The sequence below is a fragment of the Colossoma macropomum genome, unplaced genomic scaffold (assembly GCF_904425465.1).
Source record: "Colossoma macropomum unplaced genomic scaffold, Colossoma_macropomum, whole genome shotgun sequence".
Classification (NCBI taxonomy): domain Eukaryota; kingdom Metazoa; phylum Chordata; class Actinopteri; order Characiformes; family Serrasalmidae; genus Colossoma; species Colossoma macropomum.
The window spans coordinates 21,304,202-21,331,874 of NW_023494806.1; the positions used below are offsets into that span (position 1 = coordinate 21,304,202).

The window sequence follows — 27,673 nt, forward strand, 5'->3', positions numbered from 1 at the left end:
AACCCCTTAACATCCCAGTCTTATTACATACAAAGGCTTATTATTCAGTAACTACAGACACTTCAATGCAAACTGGTGGAGCTATTTGTAGGTTATTGAAGTGTGTAATAAAACCACTTGAGGGGCTAAAACTGTCATAACACAATGTGCCAGACATCAGACAGTGAATTCATAACTATTTCATGTAGTAACTTTCTGTGAGGGAGCTTTTAGAGGTGGACGTCTGGTTCCTATCACCACCACTGTGAACAATTCTGACTCTGTAAGTTTCTTTAGAACAGAGCGTTTCACACCAAACCACTCTGAATGACTCTGTTTATATATAAACCATTTAATTACACAGAGACTGAAAAATCAGTGGAGTTCCCCTTTAAGCTGTGGCCCTCGTACTCTGATTAAGGAGTAATGTGCTGGTCTTTAAGGCTGAGAGATGTTGTGCACTTTTTATGTGGAAGCTGCAGAACACAAACTGAGACTGTCACCTGATTAGTAGCGTCATTAATGTGGAGAATGCAGCTGTTCAGGATCCAAAACAACAACAATAAACATGCTACTGTTTATTATGCAGTGATAGGAGTTCAGCTGAGTGACCTTCTGGTGGGCTCCATTGAAGGTCCACTCACTCTAATCTACAGGCTGAGCTACAGTAAAATATATATAATTCTAATAAAAGGAGACTTTAGTGTTCCTGAAAACGACCTGCTCTCCTTCAGGAATGTGTGACGTAGAGAATTCCAGCTGGAATTCCCCGTCACATGATCACTTTCCGTTTTTTCCGTTAGCTTTTCTGTTTCCTTTCTCCAGAACACTTTCTGAGTGGAAATGGAAACTCACTGTGCTGTTTGTTGTGGGCAAAGGCTGGTCCAAAGTACAGACTGTGTTTATCGACACTGAGCGACTGACATTTACATCAGCACATTTGTTTTGATATTGATCATTAATAACTTATACAATGCAATTTTAAAGTGGAACTCCTCCAGTTTTTCCAAACGTCTGTATAATTTAGAGGTTGAATCATAAACATCTTTTCCATACGTGTTTTCTGTTCTTTTAAGAGGACAACAAAATGTATTGAAATGATTTTGTGTGGTAACTGACCACACATTACAGATGCAGCAGATGGACGTTAGGTTGAAAAACACCAGACCATTCCTTTAAGAACTCTCACTGTACAGGACGGTTATGAACAGTGAGTGAAGAAGGCCTTTCCCATAGAACACTCTAGAGCAGGGGTGCCCTAAATTTTTGTCTTGGGGGGCCAAAATGCCAAAACACTGCAAGACCAATCAAATACTTTGTGTTGGGTGTTTACAAATAATGTACTTAGTTGCAAAACATATATGTATATATATATATATATATATATATATATATATACATATATAAATATTGTAACACTGAGGTAGAGTACGATACAGGAGGCTTCGATTTCACCAACGGAAGGTGGAATATCACCACTACCAGGGGTTGTCACAACTAGCCATACACTTCACCCTCATGATGACCACCAACCCACACTAACTAAGCCCACTCCCTGACTCAAAACAGCACGATAAACACATACAAATACCTTAAGACGGATAAATGACATCATCAACAACCTTTAAGCCCCTTTTAGGTGGGCGCACTCCTACCTTAAGCCTTCGCGCAGAGTCTCTATGACCACAACAGCCACTCACTGGACGCTACTATGTTGATGGATCCTCCACTGCCTTACATATCCCATAATCCTTTGTGTCACAATCTGTGTCTGCGCTGATGCGGTTTGAAAAATAACAGCAGAGAGTCTAGAAGGAGGAAGGTGAACACAACTGTTTACAAGTCGGCTGCTTTGTTGAGCTGTTTTGGCCACAGCTCTGCCATACAAACACGGTCTGAATGCTAACAGAGCTCTCTGAGTTAGCTGTTGACCCAAGCTGGGGTGGGACAGAGCACCCATCAGGTCCACACCGCCTGAGCGCTCGACCTTGACTGGACTGTTCCAGAGCCGGTTTATGAGGAGTCTGGCCGCTTCTTATTTCCTCCGTTATACCAAAATCAGGACTGCAAAATGCCGATGGCGGCCCTGAGCGAGTCCTCAGTGAAAGGGAGTAAATGGAGCTCAACGGCTAAAAACGAAAAGTTAAAATAGTTTCTATTCACTCACCCAGAACTTTCCTTTAATGAAAGAAAGTAGAAGGATGTATTTCACTAAAAAAGGAAAAAAAAAACTTACATATATGTTTCCTTTTTTCTTCAGCAAACAGATTCTGGGCAGGAAGACTTTAACATTACTACAATTGAGTGCTAACTGGTTAGCATTACTGCTACCAAGTGCTGATTGGTTGGTGAGCAGAGTGGCTCATTGGTTTTATGTATTGCTGCTGTCGGACAAAAACCTCGTCTCTCTATTTTTGATTTACTTTGTGTGTAAATTTAATGATAAACGGACTGAAAGAAACGGCCAAAAATGACTTGGAAAGAAGTCTGATTCTATTGACTTACATTAAAAGTAGGTTTTTTCCTTCTCCTGTAAAGTTACCATTTTGGAGATACGAGGTTTTGATATATATATATAAATATAGTGGGACAGAGAAAAACCAGACTGGGTGGGAATATTTATTTATTATATATTATATTATATTATATTATTTATAAAGGGTTTATCTGTTTCATTTACACTGTGCTGGCTACGCCTCTCTCCTGCGGTGACGTCACCGCCCGGGCGGAGAAAGGAAACCAAAAGTGTCCCTTCAGGAAAAACGAAAACTAGACCAGAGGCTTCTTCTCCGCCTATTGGCTGGCGCGCCGAGGGGGCGTGGCCACGACATCGTTTATACTAAGGGAGAGCGAGTCTCTCTGATCTGCATTCACACAGGACACCGGTCACTCAGAGGTGAGTTAAACTCTGTTAAACAGCTTTAATAGACAGATTAAAACTGCAGCTCCACAGTGTTCAGAGTGTTTAAACTCAGAGTGTTTATTCACTTTATTCAACTGCTTTTCAACAACTTTTGACTCAGTAATTTAGGTGTTAATCCACTGACTGAGTTCCTTTAACACTGTGCTTATTTATAGGGAATCCCTGTTAATGAATTCAGTCTGTGCAGTCTTTATAGGAGTTCACCTAACACTAGGAGTTAAAGGGGAATTCCACTGATTTTCCATAGTTTCCTCATGATTCGCTGTTTGAGATGTAAACAGAGTCATTCAGAGTGGTTTGGTGTGAAATGGTTGATTGTAGAGACTCAGATTTCTTTTCAGTGGTGGTGATAGGAACCAGGGGTTGCCATGACTACAACACAGATATAGACATTTTAAAATTACACTTTAGGCCAAAATCTTTTTAAAACTATCGTAAAACAGTGTTTCAAACATCAGGCAGTGAATTCATAACTATTTCATGTAATAACTGTCTGTGAGGGAGCTTTTAGAGGTGGACGTCTGGTTCCTATCACCACAGTTCTGTATACCAACGCTGTAGGTGCTAAGTCAATACAGCAGGGCTTTACTTCAGTGGTGTGTGTGTTTATCCAGATCTTTAACAGTTAATCCCACACTGTGGGTATGTCTGGATTCCTCCAAAATCCTCAGTGCTGAATTCAGTCTTATAGAGCTAGTTTTCTGGACAGGGATTAAGCCTACTTCTGGACTACAAAGCATTCTGAATGGAAATTCTCCATTGAAAGGAAAATATAGTCCACAAATCGTTTTAATCCCTGTCCAGGAAACCAGTCCATAGTGTTTATTTGACCAGTGTTAATTCAACAGTGTGTGCATTCTGTGAAACAATGAATGGTGTTCATTAAATGCTGTAAGGGTTCATTCAGGACACCGTAAGAGTTGAGTCAACGCTGTTTGGTTCTAGAGAAACTTACTGAGTCAGAATCGTTCACAGTGGTGGTGATAGGAACCAGACGTCCACCTCTAAAAGCTCCCTAATAAAAAAGTGAATACATGAAATGGTTATGAATTCACTGCCCGATGACTGAGACGTTGTACTGAGAAGATTTTGGTCTAAAACAACTAAATCCCTTCATGGTGGAGGGATACAACGAAGGGTGCTGTGCGGCAAAAGAGTCCCCAAAGAAAACGTATTTTTCCAGATTTATCATTTTTACCATCATCAAATTTCCATATTAAACTCAGAAGACTCGTGTAGGTTCACTGGTGGTTTTGTATAGTAAGTAAAATGGCTATATTTGTGTTGTAGTCATGGTGATGCCTGGTTCCTATCACTACCACTGTAAAGAAATCTGAGCCTCCACAATCAACCATTTCACACCAAACCACTCTGAATGACTCTGTTTACCTTTCAACTACTGCATTATTCAGAGTACCAGCATGTAGTAACCCAATAGACTCAGCCATTTCAGCTAACACAAGATTGTTTTTGCTGTAGTTTCTAGAGTGCCATTAGCGCCCCCTTGTGGATAATCTTGTTAAATGTGATTAAGTGAGTGAGTTACAAGCCAGGTCCATGAGGTGCTCTGCCTCTAAAAACTGGAAAACTTTCCTGTAGTCATGTTCAGTTTATAATATAATATGTTTCTCTGTGTCTTGCAGGTTATTGATTTATTGATCCAGTGATGAAGCTGATTGTGAAGCTTGTGAGCGGAGAGTGCCGCAGTGTGTGCATGAGTGGAAATGCCACGGTGGGCGAGCTGAAGCGGGTGGCCGCACAGACCTTCGACATGCCCACCTCACGTGTGCAAGTCTCCATGGGCAACGGGCTGCAGACGAGGCTGCAGAATGAGCAAACTCCACTGAGCAGCTACGGCCTCAGCTCAGGCTCCACCGTCATGCTGCTGCTGCTCGCACCTATCCAGGTGTTCGTCAAAAACGAGAAGGGCCAGGTGAAAACCTACGACGTGACCGAGGAGACGGTCGACGAGCTGCAGAGCGAGGTCTACAACAAGGAGGGCACCCCCATTGACCAGCAGAGGCTGATCTTCGGCGGCAGGCAGCTCGAAGCCGGGAAGCAGCTGAAGGAGTACGGCATCGCCAACGGAAGCACCATTCACCTGACCATCCGTCTGCGGGGATAGGGTTGCCAACTTGAAAAAACTTGAAACTGAAATAAGGAACCGTGTACCCAGTGTGACATGAAAACACAAAATCCAGAATTAGATTTTTTTGTATTTTTTTGTAACAAGGGTTTGCGTGATTATCGTAAATCATTTTATTTGGACTGTGCAAAACATTACATTATATGAATGTTAAATGTGATGCGCTTCACTTCTATAGTAAAAATAATCTATCAGTGTTGGGGAGTAGTGCACTGCATCCAATTAAACGAGAAGTTTAACTACATTTTGCAGTACCTGGTAGTTCAACTACATTCATATTTGCGTAGTGATTCAAGAAGTAAAAACACTTTTTTTGTCATTTTTAAGTACTTAACTACTAAAACTACAAACCGTTTTGGGCCATAAAAAGCTCACATTCCTCACATTTTCCCATGAATAGTGGAGTGTTCAATTTTTTTGGTTTATGTATGATCTGTGATCAAGCGGTCACTTTACAATAAACTCATTTGTGTGGCATTTTTTGCTGGCATGTGACTATTTGCATTATATTTTGTTATAATTTCGTACCACATTACATCAATGATGTTTTTTTCTTTCGCAAAGTAGTTCAAACTACTTTAAGTAGCTTTAGTTAACCATACCAGATTTCTCTCTAGGGTGGATTTGATGTAGTTCAACTTCTTCCAGTGTGAAGTAATTGGTATTTTTTAAGTAGCTTCCCCAACTCTGGTAATCTATCAACCACATTTGAGTTTAAAAAATTGATATGATTATTATACAGACCCTCAGGGCCGGAGTGGGACAGGCCGGGAGTTAACTACATGATGCAGACCAGCCCACCTTAAACTCTTAAACTCTCCAGCTACACACACAGCATTGCCTTCGTGCAACATAAGTATTTTCTAAAATCTGCATTTTCATCTTCCTCTTTTCTTCCTCTTATCTCAATTTACTATTTATATGCTACACTGAGATAAACAAGGTGGCTAAATAGTGCTAAAATGAAAACTAACTAAAGTTTTGTCTTAAAAGTGACACAATCACGACAGTCAATATGCTACAAATGATGCTGATGTTAGCTAGCAGGCTATGTAACTTAATGTCCTGTCAACATTTCTCACTGCTCACCTGCTCAGAAATCTCCCCATCCTCCTCAACTGGCTTTTTCATACCTCGGTTCTCTGCAGTTCTTGCCACTCCTGTCCATCTTCACATTATTGATACATGAAAATTGTGAAAACAATAGTTAGCTAAGTTATTAAACTCGACGGAGGTCTGTCTGCTGTGTTAGCAGCACCATGTCGTCGCGTTACATTTGATAATCTCTTGAGGCTGAAATTAGCTTCCTATTTGAATTTCCATTCCACCTTAAACAGTGTCGCATTTACACGCCGAACAGGCGTCTGAATGTACATCTGGTGGAACGGGAAATAAGAAAAAGAAGCTAATCTAAACTCTATACACTGCACGAGTTAAAGTCGGCAAAACGGGGCTGTAGAAGTTAAGGTGGGGCCTCTGGTTTAGGTCCTAAGTTACTACATTTTACATACATATATATATATATATATATATTCACTTGGATGTGGCATATATAGTTTGTCTGAATTTCAGCTTGGCTTAAATCTCATATCGTAGCAAAGCTGTTAGCGCTTCTCATTGGTCGAGAGTCTCACTCTCTGTTTGGGTTCTGAATATAACATATACAGACAGACAGGCTGAGGGAGAGCAGCAGGGTTTCCTTCTCTCTCATACAAACTGTTCAAGGATGTGGAAAGAATTTGGATGGAAATATTTGACGCTACACCTGAAATAAGGAGTGAAAAACTGGTCATCAACAACCATGCTGGAGGATGTGTGGGAGTAAAGAGGCCAATCATACACACATCCTTTGGAAATGCAATACGATGCGGTTAAAGACATTCTGGGCTAATGGGTAGTGCTGTCACCTCACAACAAGAAGGGCCTGGGTTCGATTCCCTGGCCGGGCAACCAGGATCCTTTCTGTGTGGGTTTCCTCAGGGTGCTCTGGTTTCCTCCCACAGTCCAAACACATGAAGTCAGGCCAATTGGAGATACTAAATTGCCCCTAGGTGCGAGTGTGTCTGTCCTGCGATGGACTGGCAACCTGTCCGCGGTGTTTCCTGCCTTCCGCCCAATGACCGCTCGGAGAGGCTCCAGCACCCCCGCGACCCAGGAGGATAAGCGGGTTAGATAATGTGTGTGCGTTATGGATTATGACAAATATTAAACAAGAATACTTCTGGTAGCCAGCAAAAAATCAATGAAATGTGTATAAGATGGAATCTCCTTCTATAGAACAGTGGGCAGAAATTCTAAGACAACTTTGAGTGAGAGAAAAAATATTTGCTAATAGGTGGCAAAATGGACAATATATGACATCATAGAAACACATAGGAATAAATGGACATGAATGCAAGGATACTACACTTTTAAATATGCTTATTTCATAATAATTTTGTAACCACAGACATTTTTTCCCTCCCTCTCCCTTTTCTGACTGTGACATTCCCTTATTGTACATATTCATTTACACTTAAGTGAACAAAAAGTGGCAGAAATCACCTTTCATGCACTATGAAGACTAGAAAAATTCATTTTAATGCACATTTTTTTCCTGATGGGCAGCTGTTGGCTCCAACAACCGTTGGTATGCACCATCCTTTAATCAGTCAAATAAATTATTTTTATTCAAACATTCACACAGTGGGACATTTTTTAGTAGTGTACCATCTGCAAACATGACGTACAACATAATCCTGTTTAATGCTACAACCAGTTAATGCATGTTAGCATTAGCTTTAGCATTAGCTAAAATGATTACTCCCAGTGCAACAGTCATTTAACAAAAATAATTGCAGGAAAATCATTTCTGAATTCAAATAATCTAGTAAACTCTCGTGTAGCACAAATATCTGCGGCAATCTGCCACAGACGATGATATAAAATCTATATTAGAAGGCAGTGATTCATCCATACCTGACTTAGCACAGTATCAAAGGCACAAACTGGCTTCATTAGAACTGGCCCACACTCTTAAAAAAGAGGGTTCTTCAAGGGTTCTTTAGTACAGGTTATGGTCCTATGTAGAACCATGAGTCCTCTGGTGAGAACCATGGTTCTTTGCATGGTGAAATGGTTCTTCAGATTGACGGAGAATCGTGAATGGTTCTATATAGAACCTTTTTGAAAATGGTTCCATATAGCACTATAACGGCTTTTTCTACTGTTACAATGTCAAGCTTGTGACAATAGAAGAACCATTTTCAAAATGTTGGGACACTGTGCAAAATGTAAATAAAACCAGAATGCAATGATGAGCAAATCACTTAAACCCTATATTTAATTGAAAATAGTACAAAGACAATACATTAAATGTTGAAACTGATACATTTTATTGTTTTTTGAAAAATTTATACCCATATTGAATCTGACGCCAGCAACGCGTTTGAAAAAAAAATTGGGACGGGGCAACAACAGACTGGTAAAGCTGTGTAATGCTAAAAAAATACTAGGTGCAACATCTCACAACTAAGTAGATTAATTGGCAACAGGTCAGTAACATGATTGGGTATAAAGGGAACATCCCAGAGACTCGCAGGTGGCACTGTATTAAAAACAGACTTGATTCTGTAGTTGAAATCACTGCATTGGCTCAGAAACACTTCAGAAAACCACTGTGTGTGTGCAGTTCATAACTGCATCCACCAATGCAAGTTAAAACTCTACCATTCAAAGAAGAAGCCATTTATAAACAGGATCCAGAAACGCCGCCGCCTTCTCTGGGCCCGAGCTCATTTAAGACAGACGTGGAAATGTGTTCTGGGGTCTGACTAATCAAAATTTGAAATTCCACTTCCTCTGAGCTAAAGAGGAAAAGAATCATCTGGCTTGTTATCAGTGCACAGTTCAAAAGCCAGCGTCTATGATTGTATGGGGGTGCATTAGTGACATCTGTGAAGTCACCATTGATACTGAATGATATATGCTCCCATCCAGACGCCGTATTTTTCAGATAAGGCCTTACTTATATCAGCAAGACAATGTCAAACCACACTCTGCATGAATTACAACAGCATTGCTCCGTATTAAAAGAGTCCCGGTGCTAAACTACCCACTGAGAACATCTGGCGCATTACGAAGCTAAAAATATGTGTAAGGAGACCCCAAACTGATGAGCAGCTGAAATCCTGTATCAAAAAAGAATTAGAAAACATTTCACTTTCAAAACTACAGCAGTGTCTACTCAGTTCCCAAACGCTTACAAAGTGTTGTTAAAAGAAGAAGTGATGAATCACAGTAGTTAACATGACCCCATCCCAACTTTTTTGGAACGTGTTGTTGGCATCAAATTGAAAATGGGCATATATTTCTCAAAAACAACATTTCTCAATTTCAACATTTGATATGTTGTCTTTATACTATTTTCAATCAAATATAGGATTATAAAAAAATGATTTGCACATCACTGCATTCTGTTTTTATTTACATTTTGCACAGTGTCCCAACTTTTTGGGAAACGGGGTTGTATATAGAACCACATACAACAAAGTCAAGCTGAAGAACCATTTCACCATGCAAATAACCACGGTTCTCACCATAGAACTCAGGGTTCTGTGTAGAAGCATTCTTTTTACTAAAGAACCCTTGAAGAACCATCTTTGTTCAAGAGTGTTTGCTCCCTAAACCCTACTTAGATGTCATTTCCTGACGGATGCGAGGTAGGCATACCAGAACAAGGTAATCATGTTGGCAAACAGCACCCGAAACTGCAAAGAGAGAGAAAAACAGAACAGCTCAGGTAAAATAAGGGTCATTTCCATAAATATCCCTCAGGTCAGAGGACTCATGCTCACCTGCACAGGAACGTAGTTGATGTTGATGAACTGAAACGGCGTCCAGACCTTCCAGTTCATCTTGAGTGCAGACCAGAACCGCGTTTTCATTTTGTCCTGGAGGTCTACGACGGTCTTACCCTGCAGGAATCACAGAGAGCACATTCTCACACTCAGAAGTGCTCTGTGAACAACCTGCTATGGTCAAGTTAGCTAGCCAGGAGGGGGCCACAATTCAGCTCCTCGCTCTTATAACTACAGAACTTATAATTCTCTAGCAGTTTCTGAATATTTTATAATAAATTTTTTTATGAAAAATGTATAGTCATTACTGAATAATTTATAGACATTTCTGATTTATAGCAGTTACTGAACTATTTAAGGAAATTGATGAATATTTATTTTTAAACACTGAATAATTAATAGTAAATACTTAATAATTCAAAGTAGATACTGGATAAGTTTAAAGTAGACATTGAATGAATTCACAGTAGATACTGAATGAATTTAAAGTAGATTGTGAATAATTTACAGTAATTACTGAATAATTTCTAGTAGACACTGAACAATTTACAGTAGTTACTGAATCATTTCTAGTACATCAGAATTATTTACAGTAGTTACTGAATACTTAATAGTAGATATTGAATAATTCACAGAAAATACTGAATAATGTGTAGTAGTTACTGATTTATAGTAGATGCTGAATATTTTTAGTAGATACTGAATGATTCATAGTAGATACTGAATAATTCATAGTAAATGCTGAATAATTTGTAGTAGGTACTGAATAATTTACAGCAGTTACTGAATAATTTGTAGTAGATACTGAATAATTCACAGAAAATACTGAATAATTTATAGTAGTTACTGAATAATTCGCAGTAGATCCTGAATAATTTAGAGTAGCTGCTGAATACTTCATAGTAGATACCAAATACTTTACAGTAGCTACTGAATAATTTATAGCAGATACTGAATAATTTATAGTAGATACTGAATAATTTATAGCAAACACTGAATAATTTAAAGTAGATACTGAATAATGTACAGTAGTTACTGAATAATTTATAGTAGTTACTGAATAATTCACAGTAGATACTGAATAATTTATAGTAGATGCTGAATATTTTAGTAGATACTGAATAATTCATAGTAGATACTGAATAATTCATAGTAGATGCTGAATAATTCATAGCACATACCAAATACTTTACAGTAGCTACTAAATAATTTTTAGTAGTTACTGAATAGTTTATAGTAGATACTGAATAATTTACAGTAGTTGCTGAATCATTTTTTGTAGTTATTAAATAATTCATAGTAGATACTGAATAATATATAGTACATACTGAATAATTCATAGTAGATATTGAACAATTTGAAATAGTTACTAAATATTTAAAAGTAGATACTGAATCATTTCTAGTAGTTACTAAATATTCCGAAGTAGATTTCTCTGCATTTCTCTTACATTTCAAAACGCGAGGGATACAGGTCATCTAAGCCAAAGCAGTGACCTGTACACTCTGCACTATGAGGCACCACTAAGCGAGTCCCTTCAGGCTATTTTAAACAGAAGCCAGGCATATTATGTAGGTCAGATAAACCAGGCTTCGACGTTTCTTCCTGAAAAGCCGTGCTGGGAGCCGTGTACCTCCAGAGCATTCATCACCACAAAGAACAACAGGAGGAAGGCGGGGGCGATAATCAGGCGCTCCAGCAGCAGACGCTTCAGCATGCAGTAGGGCTCCGTGGCCGGGAACAGCGCCTCCAGCAGGTGGTAGAAGTAGTGACTGACCGGACCTGTGATGACCAGCCTGCAAACACATCACATATGCACAGACTGCACAGACTGGGCGACTAATAAAGTAAAAACTGTGTAAAAGTGCAGAGATACAGGTTTATAATCCAGACCGCTCTATAACTTATACAAGTCAATGGTCACCTTACCCATACACAGCAAAACGGATGGGTCCATAGAGGTCCACCTCCTTCGCTGGACGGCCTTGTTTACGCTTTTTCTTCGACTCTAAATACTGAGAGAGGAAGTTCCCGAGCGCTGAGAGAATACCACTGCAAACAGAACAGAAACAGATCATGTTTTCGCTCATGAGTGTTCTTTCACTACAATACCCAGCATGCATTGCATGTGACGTCTCCAAGAAAACGAGCGCTGTTAGCAACACACTAGCCAGCTAAAGTAAACCTAAAACCAATCTCATTTAAAAGCAGAGCAGTGGATCGTCATTACTGTTGAGCAGCCATGTTGTTATTTTGTTATATGCAGAACAATTTCCCGACTTTCCGAGTAGAATTCCCAGCCGAGGGGGCATTTTCTGTGATTTTTCCTAGTCCGTGAGCAGAAATTGAATTATGAATTCAAACGCAGCCTAAAAATACAACCAAGCTAGCATTAACATTTTAAACAGCCTGCCATCAAAAATCCCTGAACACTTGCAGATTTTCAAAAGCTCCTCCCACCTTCAAGATATGTCATCAGAAGGGGAATTTCCTTGTCTTTAAACGGGAAAATCTTTCTAGAGGCCACCGTGACGCCTCTGTAAGACTGAAGTAGGCACGTTTACAGTGGATGTAGTGATAGTAACACTTTTCATTTTGGCCAGAGTTCGTCTTTAACTTTCATTTGGCGGGACTACAAGTCCATGTCTTGGAGGTGGGCATTTAGCTGGCTGGTTTAAGAGCGTTAAAAGGAAAAAGGACCAAAAAAAACGAGTATGAATAGTGAGAAAAGGTTCAAAGTTTTCACAAACTACCTACATTAACCTCAAGTCTTGTTTTGAGGATGTTTAATGGAGTCAGTCTGTGTGCAGCCAAGGGTTTAAACGGTTAAAACTCTGCCCCTCTATGTTGACAAGCAGGGCTTTTCACTTGAAATGGGGCGAGACTGAAAACAACAGGGGCTGATTGGCCAAAAAAGAGACCCCAGCTTCAAAAAAACCGGGCTAAGTTAAGAGTGCAAAGGTCGTTTTTAGCAAAACACGGTGGCACAGCATAAATCCACACTCAAAAGAGTTGACACTTAACAAAAAATGGCTCAAACTGAAGGAAAATAAGCTTAAAGGTGTCTATAAAGTCTAGCGAGGACTGGTTTCCCCATAGAACTGCAATGGGAGTTCAGCATCTCAGCTTGTGAACTTAAGTTTGTTAGTCCAAATCAGTCGAGAATCTACTTAAGTACGTAGAAATGGAGTTATTATAACTAGCTAGCGAAGACCCACCTGTCTGTGCACAACGTGGCTACCTGTTCGCCAGCTTCGTGTTCGAATTTTCCGTTCCACCTTAAATGGTGCAGCAGTTTCATGCGGGCGCCTCAGGCACCAGAATAGAACTGCTGCACCATTTAAGGTGGAACGGAAAATTCGAACACAAAGCTGGCGAACAGGAAGCTAACTTTGACAAATAAGTTAACTACATCGTTATTACACACTTGAACACCAAGCTGTGCGAAAAGCAGGTTGGTGATGGAGACATTTACACCTACAATAAGCGCAAAAAGCTGGAAAAGCTAGGTTAACGTTAGCTCACTAACCTAGCAGAGCACTGACCTGGTGACCGACTTGGTGATAATGGGATATTTCTTTAATAAAATCAGATACTGCTGCAGTAACCTGCCGGGGAAAGCCGGCTCTCGGACGGGGACACTTCTGACCGGCATCGTCACCTCAGTGTCCAGATAAACTAAGCTACATGTGAGCAGCAGTGAGCTCGGAGAGAAGGGTGCCGTGGGTGGCGACCGGAGAACGGGGCGCGTCCCAAACGGCGCACTCGTTCACTCGCTCCCTGCGCCCTACCGAGGAAAATCTATACAGATCGCGATCTAGAAGTGACGGGTGCGTCTCAAATCGACTCTTTATTCCATAAGTAGTGGATTTCTATAAATAGAGTGAGAAGTGGATTAAAGTCAGCGATAACTGGGGATTTAAGGTGGCAGTGGATTTAAGGTAGCAATTGATCTCCCATAATTGACTTGCTATCTCATAACTATGACTTTCTGTCTAGTAATAGTGAGATTCTGTCATAATTAGAACTTATAATCGCATGATTATGATTTGCTATCTCGCACTTATGAGTTTCTGTCATATTCTCGGAATCACAATTTAGTATCTCAATAATGGGATACGCAAAATGCCACTATGTGGCTCAATTTCAAAAAGAAGTCAGGTTTTACAGTTGCAGAAATTTATTCAGCATAATTTAAATGTGAGAAAACATTCAAAATCCATTCTTACAATCATACACACGGCAACAGGTCATCATAAAAATAGATCTCAGTGCAAATGGCTTAACGTACAATTATCATACAATGTTGTTTTACTCCTCAAACAGTACTGCACATGGGCACACTTGGCAGTGGGCTTCTCCTGAACGGGGCCGACTACTGGACAGATCACTTACTGAAGACAATATTTGGTTCTGCAGTAGTCGACACAACCCTGACCGAAGGGCTTTGACAAACAGCCCACTACACACAACAGTCATAGGATTATCTCATCTAGTCAGCTTCTCTAAGAGGACTAAAAGTGGAATCCATCAGATTTTTTTTAATTTTCTGCATAATTAAGTGGTTAAGATGTAAACAGAGTCATTCAGAGTGGTTTGGTGTGAAACGCTCCGTTCTAGACAAACCTAGTCAGAATTGTTCACAGTGGTGGTGATGGGAACCAGACGTCCACCTCTAAAAGGTCCCTCACAGCAAGTTACTACATGAAATGGTTATGAATGTGTTACCTGATGTCCCAGACATTGTTTTACCTGTACGTATGTTTAAAAATACATTCATGGTGGAGGGATACAAGCAGTGTGTTACATGGCAAAATAGTCCTCAGAGAAAACCTACTTTTTCAGATTTACAATCTATTTTACTATCATTAACATTACATGTAGTTTCTAGGCTCGTGCTGATTGACGACAGTATCGGGATACATCGTCCAGCTTTAAAACGTTCTAAAGCAGAGGGAGGCAGCACTGCGAATGCTAAGCTGGTCATGTTTGTTAAAACGATAAAGCCGTGCTGCAGCTTCCATGCTTTCAGAACATGTTTCCTTGTTGGCTTTGCTGGTTCTCAGTTCTTCAAACTGGTTCTGTCAAAATTTTAGATCTCAGTCTAATAACAGTAGGCTAGAGCAACAGTAGCCTGTAGGCTAACTTAACAAAGTAAGCTTTAACTACTTTATTATTTTGACAAGAGGCTGTAAAAGAGGCTGCCAAGAAACACAAATTGTCCCATTTTTAAGCTGCACCATGTAAGCTTTTGGGATTTGGAGACCCCTCTGGTGGAAATGTGTAATTGCACGCAACGTGTGGAAGAACACTGTGTAATGCGGGCTGTGCTTCGGACCCCTGCGCTGAGCGGATTAATGCAATGAGTGAAAGAGAACTCAGTCAAAACTGTGAAAAACGTGTCGTTGACACCTAAACATCGAGTCGGACCTTCTTTTTGAGGCTGTGCGTGTGCCGTTAACATGCAAAGACATGCGACGGGTTGTGAAAAACACTCCAGACCAGAAGCCTCGACTTTAAATGACTATTTTAGGTTTTACAGGGCAACTTATACACCATATTTAACCTGTTTTTAGTCTGACTCAGAAATGCTACATAGTGCAGCTTTAAGCAGCTTCTTTGTGGCATTACTTGCTGAAACAGGTTACTGGAGAAAGGTGTCGCTGATCGGCCCATCGCGACCCCGGTTCTGAGTCGGTAAAGTTGACAGTGAACCATTTCACATCAAAACCACTCTGAAATGATGTTGTTTACACTCAAACACTGAATTACACCAAAAATTTGGGAAAAAATAGTGGAATTCCCCTTTAAAGTTGTTTCCAGACTAGAAGTTGGCACGGGGTGGGGGAAGTCAAACACTTTAAGAACTCCACACAGTATATGTGCAAAAGTAGGTTCCCACATGCACTCACTCACTCACTCGCACTCTCAGACAAAGAGAAAAGTCCACTTGTTATTCGCTACTGCCTCAAAGGAAAGGAACGATCATCCTTCGCAGCTCTGCTAAATGATCATGACACGGTTTGATAGACAGCTGTACAGGGAAATGAACAGTGGTTAACTCTAAAATATCCCAAGGCTACTGGTCCAGATCAGGATGGTCCTTGAAAGACTGATGTCCGAAGTCATTCCACCAACACTGAGTACCAACATCACCAAAGCAGGCTGGTTTGTCGTCGTTTAACATTACTACTGCATGCTAACGCACACAATTCATTAGCAGCTAGAAATCGTGGGCTGTTTTTTTAAAAAAAATATTGCAGCAAAATGAACATCTACTAAATCGACTTAACATTTGATGGGGAATTCCACCGATTTTCCCAAAATTTCAGCATAATTAATTGGTTAAGATGTAAAGTCAGGCTTGTTCACAGTGGTGGTGATAGGAACCAAATGTGCACCTCTTAAAGCTCCCTCACAGAAAGTTATTACATGAGATGGTTATAAAGATGCTGCATGATTTCTAAGACACTGTGACAACTTTGGTCTAAAACATATTTTTTAATTCCATTCATGGTGGAGGGATACATGTAAGGTGTTATGAGGTAAAATAGTCCTCAAACTTATTTCTATTTTACCTTCATCAACATTACACTGGTGGTTTTGGATAGTGAATAAAATGGCTATGTTTGTGTTGTAGTCATGGCGACCCCTGGTTCCTATCACCACCACTGCAAAGACCATTTCACACCAAACCGCTCTGAACGACTTCACATCTCAATCACTTGATTATGCAGAAATTTTGAAAAATCGGTGGAATTTCCCTTGTTCAGCTGTCTTTCTGCTCTGATGCGCTTCACCAAGCCCACAAACTTGAGGAAATTCTGGGGTCCTACGTAACAAAAGGAGGTGGCTGGGTAAACACCATGAAAGCAGACCAAGGTCTCTGCACTGTGAACACTGAGGAGGAGCTCCGAGTTGGTGCTCATTTGGTGCACAAGGTCTCCCTATTAATCTCCCTATTTCTATCCGAAAAAAAAACACAAGCTGCAGCATGAGGCCTCATTTCTTCCTTCAGAAACAGTTTTTAAATCAGCTCCTTGACAGATCGCAGCCCACAGGGCAGCGCCTCGTTTTGGTACGACTATTCCGGGCAGCACGCGCAGTAAAGGCGGCCAATCGGCAGGTCTGCAGCTACTCCTCTGCGAGCAGGCCGGGTCGGCCCCGCACGCGCTCGTAGAACAGCAGGTACGCGCTGGAGGAGAGCGCCTCCTGCAGGCTGGCTTTGCGCACCGCGTCGTCCGACACCCACAGCCACTGGGGACTGAAGGGGGAGGGGCTGCGGGGGGAGGGCGATCCGCGGCGGTACGTGATGAAGTGGCCCGAGTGCATGTCTCCATGGTGCACCAGCACAGCGGTCAACCGGAACAGGTACTCCGACGAGCTGGAGGAACAGGAGAGCAGTCGACTTTAGTATCAGTTTTATTAGTTACAGTTTTATTCGTTTTATTAGTAACAACTGAGACATAAATAATAAAGTCAAACTGTTTTGATATCAATAGCGCACATTTGACTTATTTTCAACTCCTCAACCCACGAACACACAATCTTTAATAAGCTAAAACTACTGTTTAACAAAAAGCTAGCAGTGAAATAAATAGTATTTTGGATAAAACTTTACTTTTTGCCTTTTTTTTTTAATTCAGACAGTCTTGGAGTGAATTTCCTGTCAAATCTTAAATAAGCAGAAAATTATGATGCATTTAAGCTTGCAACTTAGCTGAGCGTGGTCCACTGTTGTGCTAACTTAGCACTGCAAAACTCACAAAAGCTTTAGTACAAAACCAGTAAAGCAACTAAAAAGCAAATAAAAAATGAAAATAAATAAATTAGAAAACTAAACTAAAACTTCCTTTTCAGAAAATAAAAATTATTCATGCACTATTACAGAAAACTGAAACAAAACTTCAAAACTAAAACATGCCTGGTGGCCATGTGTGCCTTTTATTGGCTAAACAAGGAGGAAGTCTAGCCATTCACTCACAACAGCACAAACCAGGAGATCCGTTAGCAGAGTTGGTCAGCCAACTACACAGATATTTACATATACAGTCATATGCAAAAGTTTGAACATCTCAAGTCAAATTACATGTTTTGAAAGTGAAAATAAATTAACACATTATCTACAGGGAGCAAACGTAAATGTGGCATTTTCTACAAATTTCAGTGCAGTACTTATATTTATTTGCTGACTTTTACATATTGAGAAAAAATACAGCATAATATATGTTCTCTGTAGAGGACATGGCAACTTATTTTCACTTATAAAATCAACAAAACATGTCTTTTGACCAAGTGCGACCAAACTTTTGAAAAAACAGAATATTCTTAATATGTTACACCGAAATAAACCTTTTGTGTTCTTTAGGTTTGCCCATTGCCTATAATAATAATTGACAATTTTCTATTCAACTGGGAGGGATAAGATTTTGGGCCATACATCCCAGACATAATATAAAATATAAAATATCTCCCAATAACAACTGTTCATGTGGCACATTATGAAAGTGTTTCTTCCAGATTAAGACAAAATGTAATTAACACTAGCACTAACAAGAACTGCCTGTTGGGTCTCTACTGCGCCATGTAACAGTCTGAATTACCTGTAGTCATACGTGAGGTTGAGCTGAGGACCGAGTCCAGGAGAACGGATGAAGACAGATGAGAAGGCTCCGTTTGTGAGAGGTTTGTTGTTGTTGTGGTGCTCTGGGTCTAAAAGTAAATCAGAGTTCAACGATAAATTTTAAAAAATGAATTGAACAGACACAGTTTACCATGAATCTCTGTACCCACCCTAATCAAAATGGAGGGCAACAGCATGTTAGCCAAAGACCGTCTGCACTACATGCTGCGAAGTATCTAAACAGAGTGAATATTGATATTTAAGGTCCACTCAATCTCCATAAAAAAGCACTGACCAATAGAATGGGACGCTCCGGAGCTGCTTTACATGCCAAATGCCAAGTGTTAACTAGAGCAGTGTCTCAGCTCTGGTCCTGGATGCCCACTGCACCGCACTTTGTAGTGTGAGACACCTGATTCAACCAATCAGCTCAAAAATAGTCCATTATTGAGTTAAAGTGGCTGTGTTAAAGCAGGAAAAGCACTTAAAAGTGCAGGGCAGCGGGCCTCCAGAACCAGAAACACTGGGCTAGAGGGGCCTAAAGCCCCCCAGCACAGGGCTGTGGAGCAGTGGAACTTTTTCTAAGGCATCGCAGAAACATCCCGCTTTGGCATAAAGTACAAAATAAACTCAAGTTTTCGCCGTCTCTTTCGCCGACGCTCACCGACGCCGTTGGCGATGGCCTGGTCATGCGTGTCTCCTGGCGCGTCGCTGCTGCTGGGTTTATTGGCTCTGCTGGGCTTCTGGAGCCTCTGAGCTGCACTGCAGTGTTTATAACGGTCCATACTCAGATACTCAGAGAACTGAACATGCTCCTGTCTCTTTATCGGAGTGCCCTCAGTGGACCACGTCAGCCTCTGCAGGTGGATGCACAGACACTGTGGAAGCTGGAGAGGATCACACACGTGCACACGTGCGCACACACACACACACACACACACACACACACACACACACACACACAAACATACAGAAAACACAGAATATGGTAAATCAGACACATGGGCTTTTACCAGGACCACTCAACATAAAGGAATACTCAGTGTTTTTTAAGCTAGTCTGTATCGTACAGTCAATTACTGTAATAATACTACTGTAATTGAAAAAGAAGCACATAGAGATTAGGTTAAAAAAATAATAATAATAATAATAAAACAATAATAAGTGTAATGATAATAGTAGTAGCAGTAGATCATAGTAGATACCAAATAATTCATAGTAGACAGTGAATAAATTATAGGACATACTAAATAATATATAGCAAATACTGAGTAATTTTACATTCGTTCATTAAATAATTCATTGAATTTATTGAATAATTTCTCATAGTTTCTGAATAATTCACAGATGTTACTGAATGATACGCAGCAGATGCAGAACTATTTAAAGAATTGAGAATAATTCACAGCAGTAACTCAAGAGAAGAGTAGACACTCAATAATTTGCAGTAATTATTAAGTAACTCATAGTAGTTATTTAACAATAAATCTTAAGATTAAACACTGAATTATAACTCCGCAGTTTAAAGGGTTAAATGGGACTCAGAGGATCCAGATTACGCAATGAATGAAAGTCCTGATTTAGAGCTGAACAGACTAGACTGACCCGAGCAGACGAGAGCATTTAAGAGGCACTCTTTACTCTAAATGTGTCACAGGTTGACCGTCACCCAGTTGGCACAGAGCAGACAGACCCAGAATAGTTTGTTGTGAATGGAGAGAACTAAGAGGCACATCCACCTTTCCGAGCTTAAGCTGCTTAACGAACGTCGTCCTCTGGCTCTCAACGACCTGTCCATTCACCACCTCGCCGGCCTGCGTCTGCACACGCACGACGGAAAAAAGAGCTTTGTTTCACATACAGCAGACAAAAATACACATAAATACATTTAACAGAAAAACAGTGATATAATGATGCCACCATAATGCGATGCACATTGAAACATATTAGAGCCACATTTGAGCTGTTTCATATCCTTGTAACTCGTTTTTATCCCTTAAAATTAAACCGCCTGTCTTTGTTGTTGCCTTCAAGACTGATAGATGTCAATGAGCTCTGTTCTGATTGGCTGCCCCATATTGCACCTCATTCAAAAAGCACTTGGGGCTGAAACACTCCTTATAACTTCAGTGTGAGTGGGCGTGGCTAAACTGCTGTAGGCTGAATAAGTGGATGTGTGTACATGAGTTGTTTTTAGCGACATCACAAAAACTGGAATTGAAAACGGGCAGTTTTTGCACTTTCCTTATACGGACTATATGGCCTATATGGGGAGAGAATAGCATGCTGCGAAACATTAACAGTGTTTATGTACTGCATTAAACTGTTTCATTGCAAAGTAAGTGAGGTTTTCCAATGATAAGGACCCTTTAAACTCAGGAGTAACTCGAAAAAGAGCTGAACAGAAGGAGCAGTGACGTCTCGGTTTAGAGGTGGCTGTCCAGTGGTTGTTTTTCACCCCACATGCAGAACAGCAGAGGGAAGAGTCACAGAAGTGGGAGGGGTTTAGAGTGTCGATTGTGACAGAGATACTGAATCGATTTGAGCAGATATAGACCTGTTTTAAATGTGTGTTGGTTGCATTTCCACCTGCATTTTATTGTGGATAATCTCCAATTCTGATACTTCATCAGGTGTAATTGGGTCATAGTGTATTTTGTGTTTACTCAGCGAATCAGACTGGTAGCTTACCTTGGTGCAGTTTTCACACTCCACCTCCTTAATGGTTTCAGAAGAGATGAAATGCTGAAGACACTGATCCAGAGTGACCGGCCGACCCTGGAGGACAAACCACTGCTATCATATCTGATTTAAGTGGTATAACTAGCCTATAGGCAGCTTGAATGCATTAAAGACACCAATTTTTTTTTTTACATTTCTGCAAAATTCAATGGTTAAGATGTAAACAGTCATTCAGAGTGGTTTGGTGTCAAATGCTCCATTCTAGAGAAGTCAGAATTGTTCACAGTGGTGGTGATAGGAACCAGACGTCCGCCTCTGAAAGCTCCCTCACAGACAGTTATTACATGAAATGGTTATGAATTCACTCCCTGATGTCTGAGACACTGTTTTAGGATAGTTTTGAAAAAGACGCAAGCAAAACAATCTCCAAGAAAACATATTTTTTCAGATTTTTCACTATTTTACCACCAACATTCCATATAAAAGCTCAGAAGACACGTGTAGGTTCACTGGTGGTTTCACTAAGTTTCTTTACGATGGACCATTTCACATCAAACCACTCTGAACCACCGAATTTTTGCAAAATTTTTAAAAACTGGTGAAGTTACCCTTTAAAACTACAAGCAAAACAAGTTTTCCACTTACCCTAGATGTAGCTGATATAATATATATGGTAAACATATGCCTAAACTTCTCTCAACTAGCGTCCAGGTCCTCATTAAGGCGGCAGAGACCTGTTGGTTTAGGACACAGCATAGCTTGGACCTGGATGCTGGATGTGAAGTTTTAGGGGCACAATTGTAAAAAAGATGTGAGTTCTAGTGTTTGAAAGACACCAAACTCAGCTGATCTGAGCTGATCGACTACATCTGGGGTGAGTGGAAGATCGTGAGTACGATTTTTCACTAAGCCATTCCTTTAAGGCCAAAACATACGAGATGCTTCACGCACGTGACCACAGGTCTGCTTTGCTTACCCACTGAACGGCAGGAATGGACAGAGAGAGGCTGTCGAACGAATCGTAACGCACTGGACTCTGCAAACGACAACGCAGCATGTTTAATAACCTTATATAAACATGCTTTAACAAACAAGGTTTATCACCACACTGACATTTTTAAAATACTTTGCAGTATTTCCTTTAAAAGCTATTCATTCACCCAAATTCACTCCTGACTTTGACTCATTATTCTCAGAGTCACATTTAAGCATGATAAACACTGCACTGATGTAATCTCTCCTAATCTGTGGGAGGTGAATCTCAGGAGAATATAAACTGTGTTAAATACCTGCCGCTCACAGCGTTTACAGGCCATGTAGCTGGTTAGGCGTCCATGGAAAGGATGCTGAGTCCTCCAGAGGCTGGGGATAGGGTGCAGCGGTCCTGACAACACAAGGAAAGAAAAACACACGTTAGCCACATTAGTGCTTTAGATTAAACTGTGATGCTAACAGAGTTCAGCTAATTTTAGAGGAACAATTAGGAGAAAATGAAATTCTCACCATTCTTCTCCCTCCTTATGTAGTCGATCAGCCAGGACGTGTTTGGTGTCTGAGGTTCGCTTATTTAGCTTTGCACTGGAGCTACAAAGCTAATGTAGCTAACAAGCAATGGAGGTGTATAGACACCAGGTTAGCATGCCTGAATAGTCACACATTCGCTTACGTGGTTACATGGTAGCTATGGTATTCCAGGTGGTTGCCTGGGTATTGCTACATGGTAGCTATGGCATTCCAGGTGGTTGCCTGGGTATTGCTACATGGTAGCTATGGTATTCCAGGTGATTACCTGGGTATTGCTACATGGTAGCTATGGTATTCCAGGTGATTGCCTGGGTATTACTACATGGTAGCTATGGTATTCCAGGTGGTTGCCTGGGTATTGCTACATGGTTGCTATGGTATTCCAGGTGGTTGCCTGGGTATTGCTACATGGTTGCTATGGTATTCCAGGTGGTTGCCTGGGTATTGCTACATAGTTGCTATGGTATTCAAGGTGGTTGCCTGGGTATTGCTACATAGTTGCTATGGTATTCAAGGTGGTTGCCTGGGTATTGCTATCTAGATGCTATGCTATTCAAGGTGATTGCCTGGGTATCGCTACATGGGTGCTACCGTATTCCAGGTGCTTGCGAGGGAGTTGCCAGGTGCTTTGCAATGCGCAATCACTAATTTAAAGACAATGTTGTCTTACGGTTTAGGTGGGCCTGGATCTTTAATTAATAGGAAATACGCACAATTTAAATCACAGTCGCAATACTGATAAGAACCATCACAACAAGATATTGTCCCAAAATCGTTCAGCCCTAGCCTCATAGCTCCTAAAGAAGCAAACATCAGACACCAAACATGTCTTGAGGGATCAAATACATTTGCAATAATGGGGGAAAACCTAAAATCTAAACTAAATGAGCTAAAAGTCCAGAGCTCACCTCGACTCCTGCAGCTTATTGTTTCTTCACTGGACTCCACAGACTTCTGCAACAGCAAACATCAACTGTGAGTGAGTTTTCCCACAATAGGCAAATTACTGGCAGGTGTTTAGAGAATGAAACAATGGCCTTGTGTGACAGACGGCGTAAGTAATCAGACTGCAGTGACTGTGTTCAGGTTTTACCTCCAGCGTTTCCATGTCAAACAGGTGAGTGACTTTGGGTCGCCGGTCACGCTCCTCCTCCAGAGAGGAGGTGAGGACGTGAAATAGTTCATGAGCGTCCTGAGGACAGAAAAATAAATAAATAAATAAATCCCATATGCACAGAAACCATGAATGTACCACTATGTGTTCAACTGTATATCACTAATCTATATATATACACACAAGACTGCAAAAATCAGAGAGCACCTTTTCACGTATTTAATTTCTAGTCAAAACTGCCATTAAGTATAAAATATTCATTTTTCAGCATCAGGAAAAACATATTTAACAGAAAATAACATAGAAGCTTCAATAACTAAATATATTTTACACAACTCCCCCTCTTATCCCAGATACAATCGATTAGCCAAGACATGTAATGCTGTAATTTTAGCACTGGAAGCTATAAGGCTTCCATTTTCGGTGACACAGACTTCCATTACTTGCTAGCTGCATTAGCTTCATAGCTCCAGTGCTAAAACAAAAGATGTATTGGATGACTGCAAACATTTGAAGTAAGGGGAAACCATCAGTACACTAGGTGGCGCCGTCTCTCACTCTCTCAGACAAAGAGGAGAAGTCTAGCTGTTCACTCACAACAGCATAAACCAGCAGAACACTTAGCAGAGTTAGCTAACGTCAGCTGTGTTCAGGCCTTTTTCAGGATTTAGTCTGTCCACTCTTCATTTTTATTCCAGCTTCCATTCTTTTCAGGAGACTCGCTTTAGGGATATTTTTCTACACCTCCAAAGTTCAGTCTTAGAAGTTGGTTGCTGAGTCATCTTACATAGCAAAAGGATGGACAGAAACACCTGTGGATGTTTTCAGATCTGAAGCAGCTTGATTTTCTCCTCTCTCTCAAAGATGAAAGCTTTAGGTGCTGTTTATCTGATGGGGGAAGTTTTGGTGTCTACTAGGTCTTCCAGGTGGTTGTTAGGAATCCCACTTTCTCTGTAGCTTTAATCCTTTTTTGAACGCGTTTTAGACACTCCTGTTTTTCACTTAATTTTCTTTGACCTTCTCTTTCATTATGCAAATGGATTAACCTGTCTATCTCTATATTGATCTCCTGAATAATGAAGAAGTTGCAACAAATGGCTGTTTTCACTGGAAATTGAATAAAGGGAAAGGATTCTCAATGTTTTATCATTAATAAAACAAGGGTAATGACCTTAAACTGAATTAATTACAATTATTTAAAATACTACTGCTTCACTGTGAATTGCATAGTTGGGTTTGAATAGATTACTTTAATATGATTCCCACTGTATTTTTTAAAAATACTGCTCATATGTGACGAGAGGAACTATTTACACAGTCCATGTTTCTATCACACTTCATATCAAGAGAAGAACAAAATTCACCTGTTCCTCAAAGGAGCTAATGTGCCATCTGTGCAAACGAAGAGCTTCTAACAGGCATCCAGCGTCCAGCACATCGTCCTCCACAGGCTCGTGGCTGGACAGAGCTGAACAGCAAAAGGAAGACAAAGAACAAGAGTGGATTTAAGTGCTCATTTTACAACCTCTCTTTATCCCTTAGAATCAAACAGGCCGTTTTTATTACTGACTAATCAACTACTAACTAATCAAAATCCAGGAGATGTTTTAAACCCAGACAGAAGTGACTACATTTAATTTAATCAAATTTAATTAATTTGCCTTTTAAATATGATAAGTGACCAGGGACAAAAATAACATGGCACACAAGCCCATTAAACTAGAGAGAGAGATTAGTGACGGATATCCGAAGACGGACTGCCAGCGCAGCTGTAGACCTGACACACACAGACAGACAGGCTGTACCTTTAAGCAGCTGCAGCAGGGTTCTAGACAGCCGAGTGTCCATCTCTGGCCTGGCTAGACTGACGCTGCTCTGGCTAAAGTCTTCCAGCCATCTGATGAAGGACGGGCAGGCGGCCAGGCCCTGCAGCAGCGAGTTCATGAAGCAAGTGTTGCCCAGGTTCAGGAGCCCGGGCACCATACCTACCGAGAACACCACAAACCAACGGTTAGTGGTTTCAGGTTCCACAGAAACTGCCGCAAGAACAATGGCTGGGTTCTTTACCTCTCCGCTTCTTCTTCCTGTCTGTGATTGGGCCCCAAAGGACGTACACCCCTGCGGCCATGGCTGCGGCTATCCCACCGATCACGCCCCAGTTTTTTATCATCTTATTCCTGCAGACACAACAGAGCAGACGACTGATTTTCTCCCAAACATAAACTGTACTTGTTATTCTGTTACCCTGTTAATGTCCATATGTGGACTATTAAAGGGCCAATATCGTGGAAAACCACAATTTCCTGCCTTTTGTGAAAGACAGATTAATTTTTAAGCAATTATCAGCCAATACTGACATAATTCTGATATTTTTTCCTACTACATTTACATGTTGGACATCAATGGGTTAAACAACAGTTATATAACATTACAACCTACAAAAACACCTGTTATATACATAACCAGCTTATATCACCAAAACTCAGGCTTAAATCTTTTACTTAATTTAGTAAATCAGCCTAAAACTATCTTAAAGTGAAAATACTGTTATTTTAAATAGATAATGACTAAACCCTAAACCTATTCTTACCCTTTTGGTACCATTTTAGTCTAAAGTACATGGCTAAATCTCATCTGATCCATCAGAAGTGCACTTAAAGAGCCCATATCATTGAAGACTCAACGTTCCTCCCCTTTTAAAATAAAAGACTTTAACGCAGGATGTAAACACTGTTAAAGTTTCAAAACCATTCACTTCCTGCTCATACAGCCCACATAAGGAGACTAACTGTTTGAATTTAGTTTTTGTGATGTCACAGTTTAGCCCCGCCCACTCACACTGAAGTTATGAGGAGTGTTTCAGCCTTCAGACTGCTTTCTGAATGAGGCGTAACAGCACAGCCAATCAGGCAGAGCGCATTTACATATGTATCAGTCTTAAAGGTACAGCAAGTAAAAAAAAACAGCTAATTTTAAAGGATAAAAAGGAAAAATGAATCATGACTGTTTCGGAGTACAGACAGTCACATGAACGTCACAAGTGAACCTGAAGAAAAACAATAATAAAATACATGAAAACTGTAGGATGTGGGCTCTTTAAGTACACAGAACTAAGTTAGTTAAACTAGCCACTAAGTTAGTCGCCTCCCTTTGGGCTGAGTATTAATGTCACCCAGCCTAATCTGCTGTAAACAAAGACAAACTGTTTAACATAAATGCTAATTTCTCTAAACCAACACTAGGCAGTGTATTTAGAGAACCACAGCCAGACATTTGTTATGTTTACTGTATTATTCGCCAGCTTCTTATTCCAATTTCCCCGTTCCACCTTAAATGGCGCCGCAGTTACACTGAGGCGACCTGGACGCCTGAATGTTACTGGCACCATTTAAGGTGGAACGGAAAATTCGAACAAGGAGCTGGCGAATAGGAAGCTGACTTCAGCCTCGTCTAAATAAAGACCCCCAACGCGTTATCTGATGTTTTAATGGTCTCCAACGGTCAGTAAGGTTATGAACTAAAAGCCAGCAGTGTTTGTGTAGCCGGCTGACCCAAATCTCCCCGTCGTGTCTGAACTGAGCCGTGTTAGCGCGGCTCGGTTAGCTCCGTTCGCTCCGGCTCTGAGTACTAAAGACAAAACAAAACCACCCCGCTTTAAAAAACGCTTCTTCGTCTCACATACCGACCTGGCGGAGGACCCTGAGCGCAGAAACTCCCGGACCAGCTCGTCTGCGGCCTGCTGTCTGCACCAGGGCATCTTCCTCCGCACGGCGGAACTGTAAACACGCTGCACGCTTGTTGCTCTACGGACCTCCTGCGCGTTGACGACACGGCTGGGTCGCGT

General features: G+C 40.8%; 3 protein-coding genes and 1 long non-coding RNA gene across 5 annotated transcripts; 1 reads left to right on the plus strand and 3 right to left on the minus strand.

Annotated features, from left to right (window-relative positions):
* Positions 1-2,793: 2,793 nt before the first annotated feature.
* LOC118796660 (polyubiquitin-like) lies at positions 2,794-5,525 on the plus strand. The gene is made up of 2 exons (XM_036555667.1): positions 2,794-2,875; positions 4,546-5,525. Exon 2 carries the CDS (start codon positions 4,569-4,571, stop codon positions 5,025-5,027), a length of 459 nt encoding a protein of 152 aa, XP_036411560.1. The 5' UTR covers positions 2,794-2,875; positions 4,546-4,568; the 3' UTR covers positions 5,028-5,525.
* Positions 4,865-7,029, minus strand: LOC118796663. The gene is made up of 3 exons (XR_005005901.1): positions 6,956-7,029; positions 6,138-6,216; positions 4,865-5,053 (listed from the first exon to the last, which is right to left on the minus strand). It is a non-coding gene; the product is annotated as an uncharacterized LOC118796663 (long non-coding RNA).
* A 564-nt stretch (positions 7,030-7,593) lies between these two features.
* On the minus strand, positions 7,594-13,626 carry pxmp2 (peroxisomal membrane protein 2). The gene is made up of 5 exons (XM_036555661.1): positions 13,432-13,626; positions 11,816-11,938; positions 11,520-11,682; positions 9,884-10,003; positions 7,594-9,796 (listed from the first exon to the last, which is right to left on the minus strand). The coding sequence occupies exons 1-5, from the start codon at positions 13,539-13,541 to the stop codon at positions 9,728-9,730; spliced, it is 585 nt and encodes a 194-aa protein (XP_036411554.1). The 5' UTR covers positions 13,542-13,626; the 3' UTR covers positions 7,594-9,727.
* A 422-nt stretch (positions 13,627-14,048) lies between these two features.
* On the minus strand, positions 14,049-27,650 carry usp30 (ubiquitin specific peptidase 30). Of its 2 annotated transcripts, none has more exons than XM_036599245.1 (13): positions 27,512-27,650; positions 25,897-26,006; positions 25,635-25,814; positions 25,194-25,297; positions 23,809-23,907; positions 23,624-23,669; positions 22,481-22,575; positions 22,168-22,227; positions 21,201-21,287; positions 20,249-20,329; positions 19,174-19,396; positions 18,490-18,598; positions 14,049-17,270 (listed from the first exon to the last, which is right to left on the minus strand). In XM_036599245.1, the coding sequence occupies exons 2-13, from the start codon at positions 25,997-25,999 to the stop codon at positions 17,021-17,023; spliced, it is 1,437 nt and encodes a 478-aa protein (XP_036455138.1). In that variant the 5' UTR covers positions 26,000-26,006; positions 27,512-27,650; the 3' UTR covers positions 14,049-17,020. The 2 variants fall into 2 exon arrangements, with proteins under 2 accessions (XP_036455138.1, XP_036455137.1); XM_036599244.1 differs by having other exon boundaries at positions 27,516-27,612.
* Between the last annotated feature and the right edge of the window lie 23 nt (positions 27,651-27,673).

Bases quoted from the DNA above. Each gene is read 5' to 3' on its own strand.
- LOC118796660 (XM_036555667.1), top strand. From the start codon at position 4,569: ATGAAGCTGATTGTGAAGCTTGTGAGCGGAGAGTGCCGCAGTGTGTGC.
- pxmp2 (XM_036555661.1), bottom strand. From the start codon at position 13,541: ATGCCGGTCAGAAGTGTCCCCGTCCGAGAGCCGGCTTTCCCCGGCAGG. The intron at 11,683-11,815 runs GTAAGGTGACCA...ATGTGTTTGCAG, and splicing joins ATCCGTTTTGCTGTGTATGG to GCTGGTCATCACAGGTCCGG. The intron at 9,797-9,883 runs GTGAGCATGAGT...CTCTCTTTGCAG, and splicing joins TCAACTACGTTCCTGTGCAG to TTTCGGGTGCTGTTTGCCAA.
- usp30 (XM_036599244.1), bottom strand. From the start codon at position 27,586: ATGCCCTGGTGCAGACAGCAGGCCGCAGACGAGCTGGTCCGGGAGTTT. The intron at 25,298-25,634 runs GTACAGCCTGTC...TTTGCTGTTCAG, and splicing joins CCTGCTGCAGCTGCTTAAAG to CTCTGTCCAGCCACGAGCCT. The intron at 23,908-25,193 runs GTGAATTTTGTT...TTCTGTCCTCAG, and splicing joins TTAGCTCCTTTGAGGAACAG to GACGCTCATGAACTATTTCA.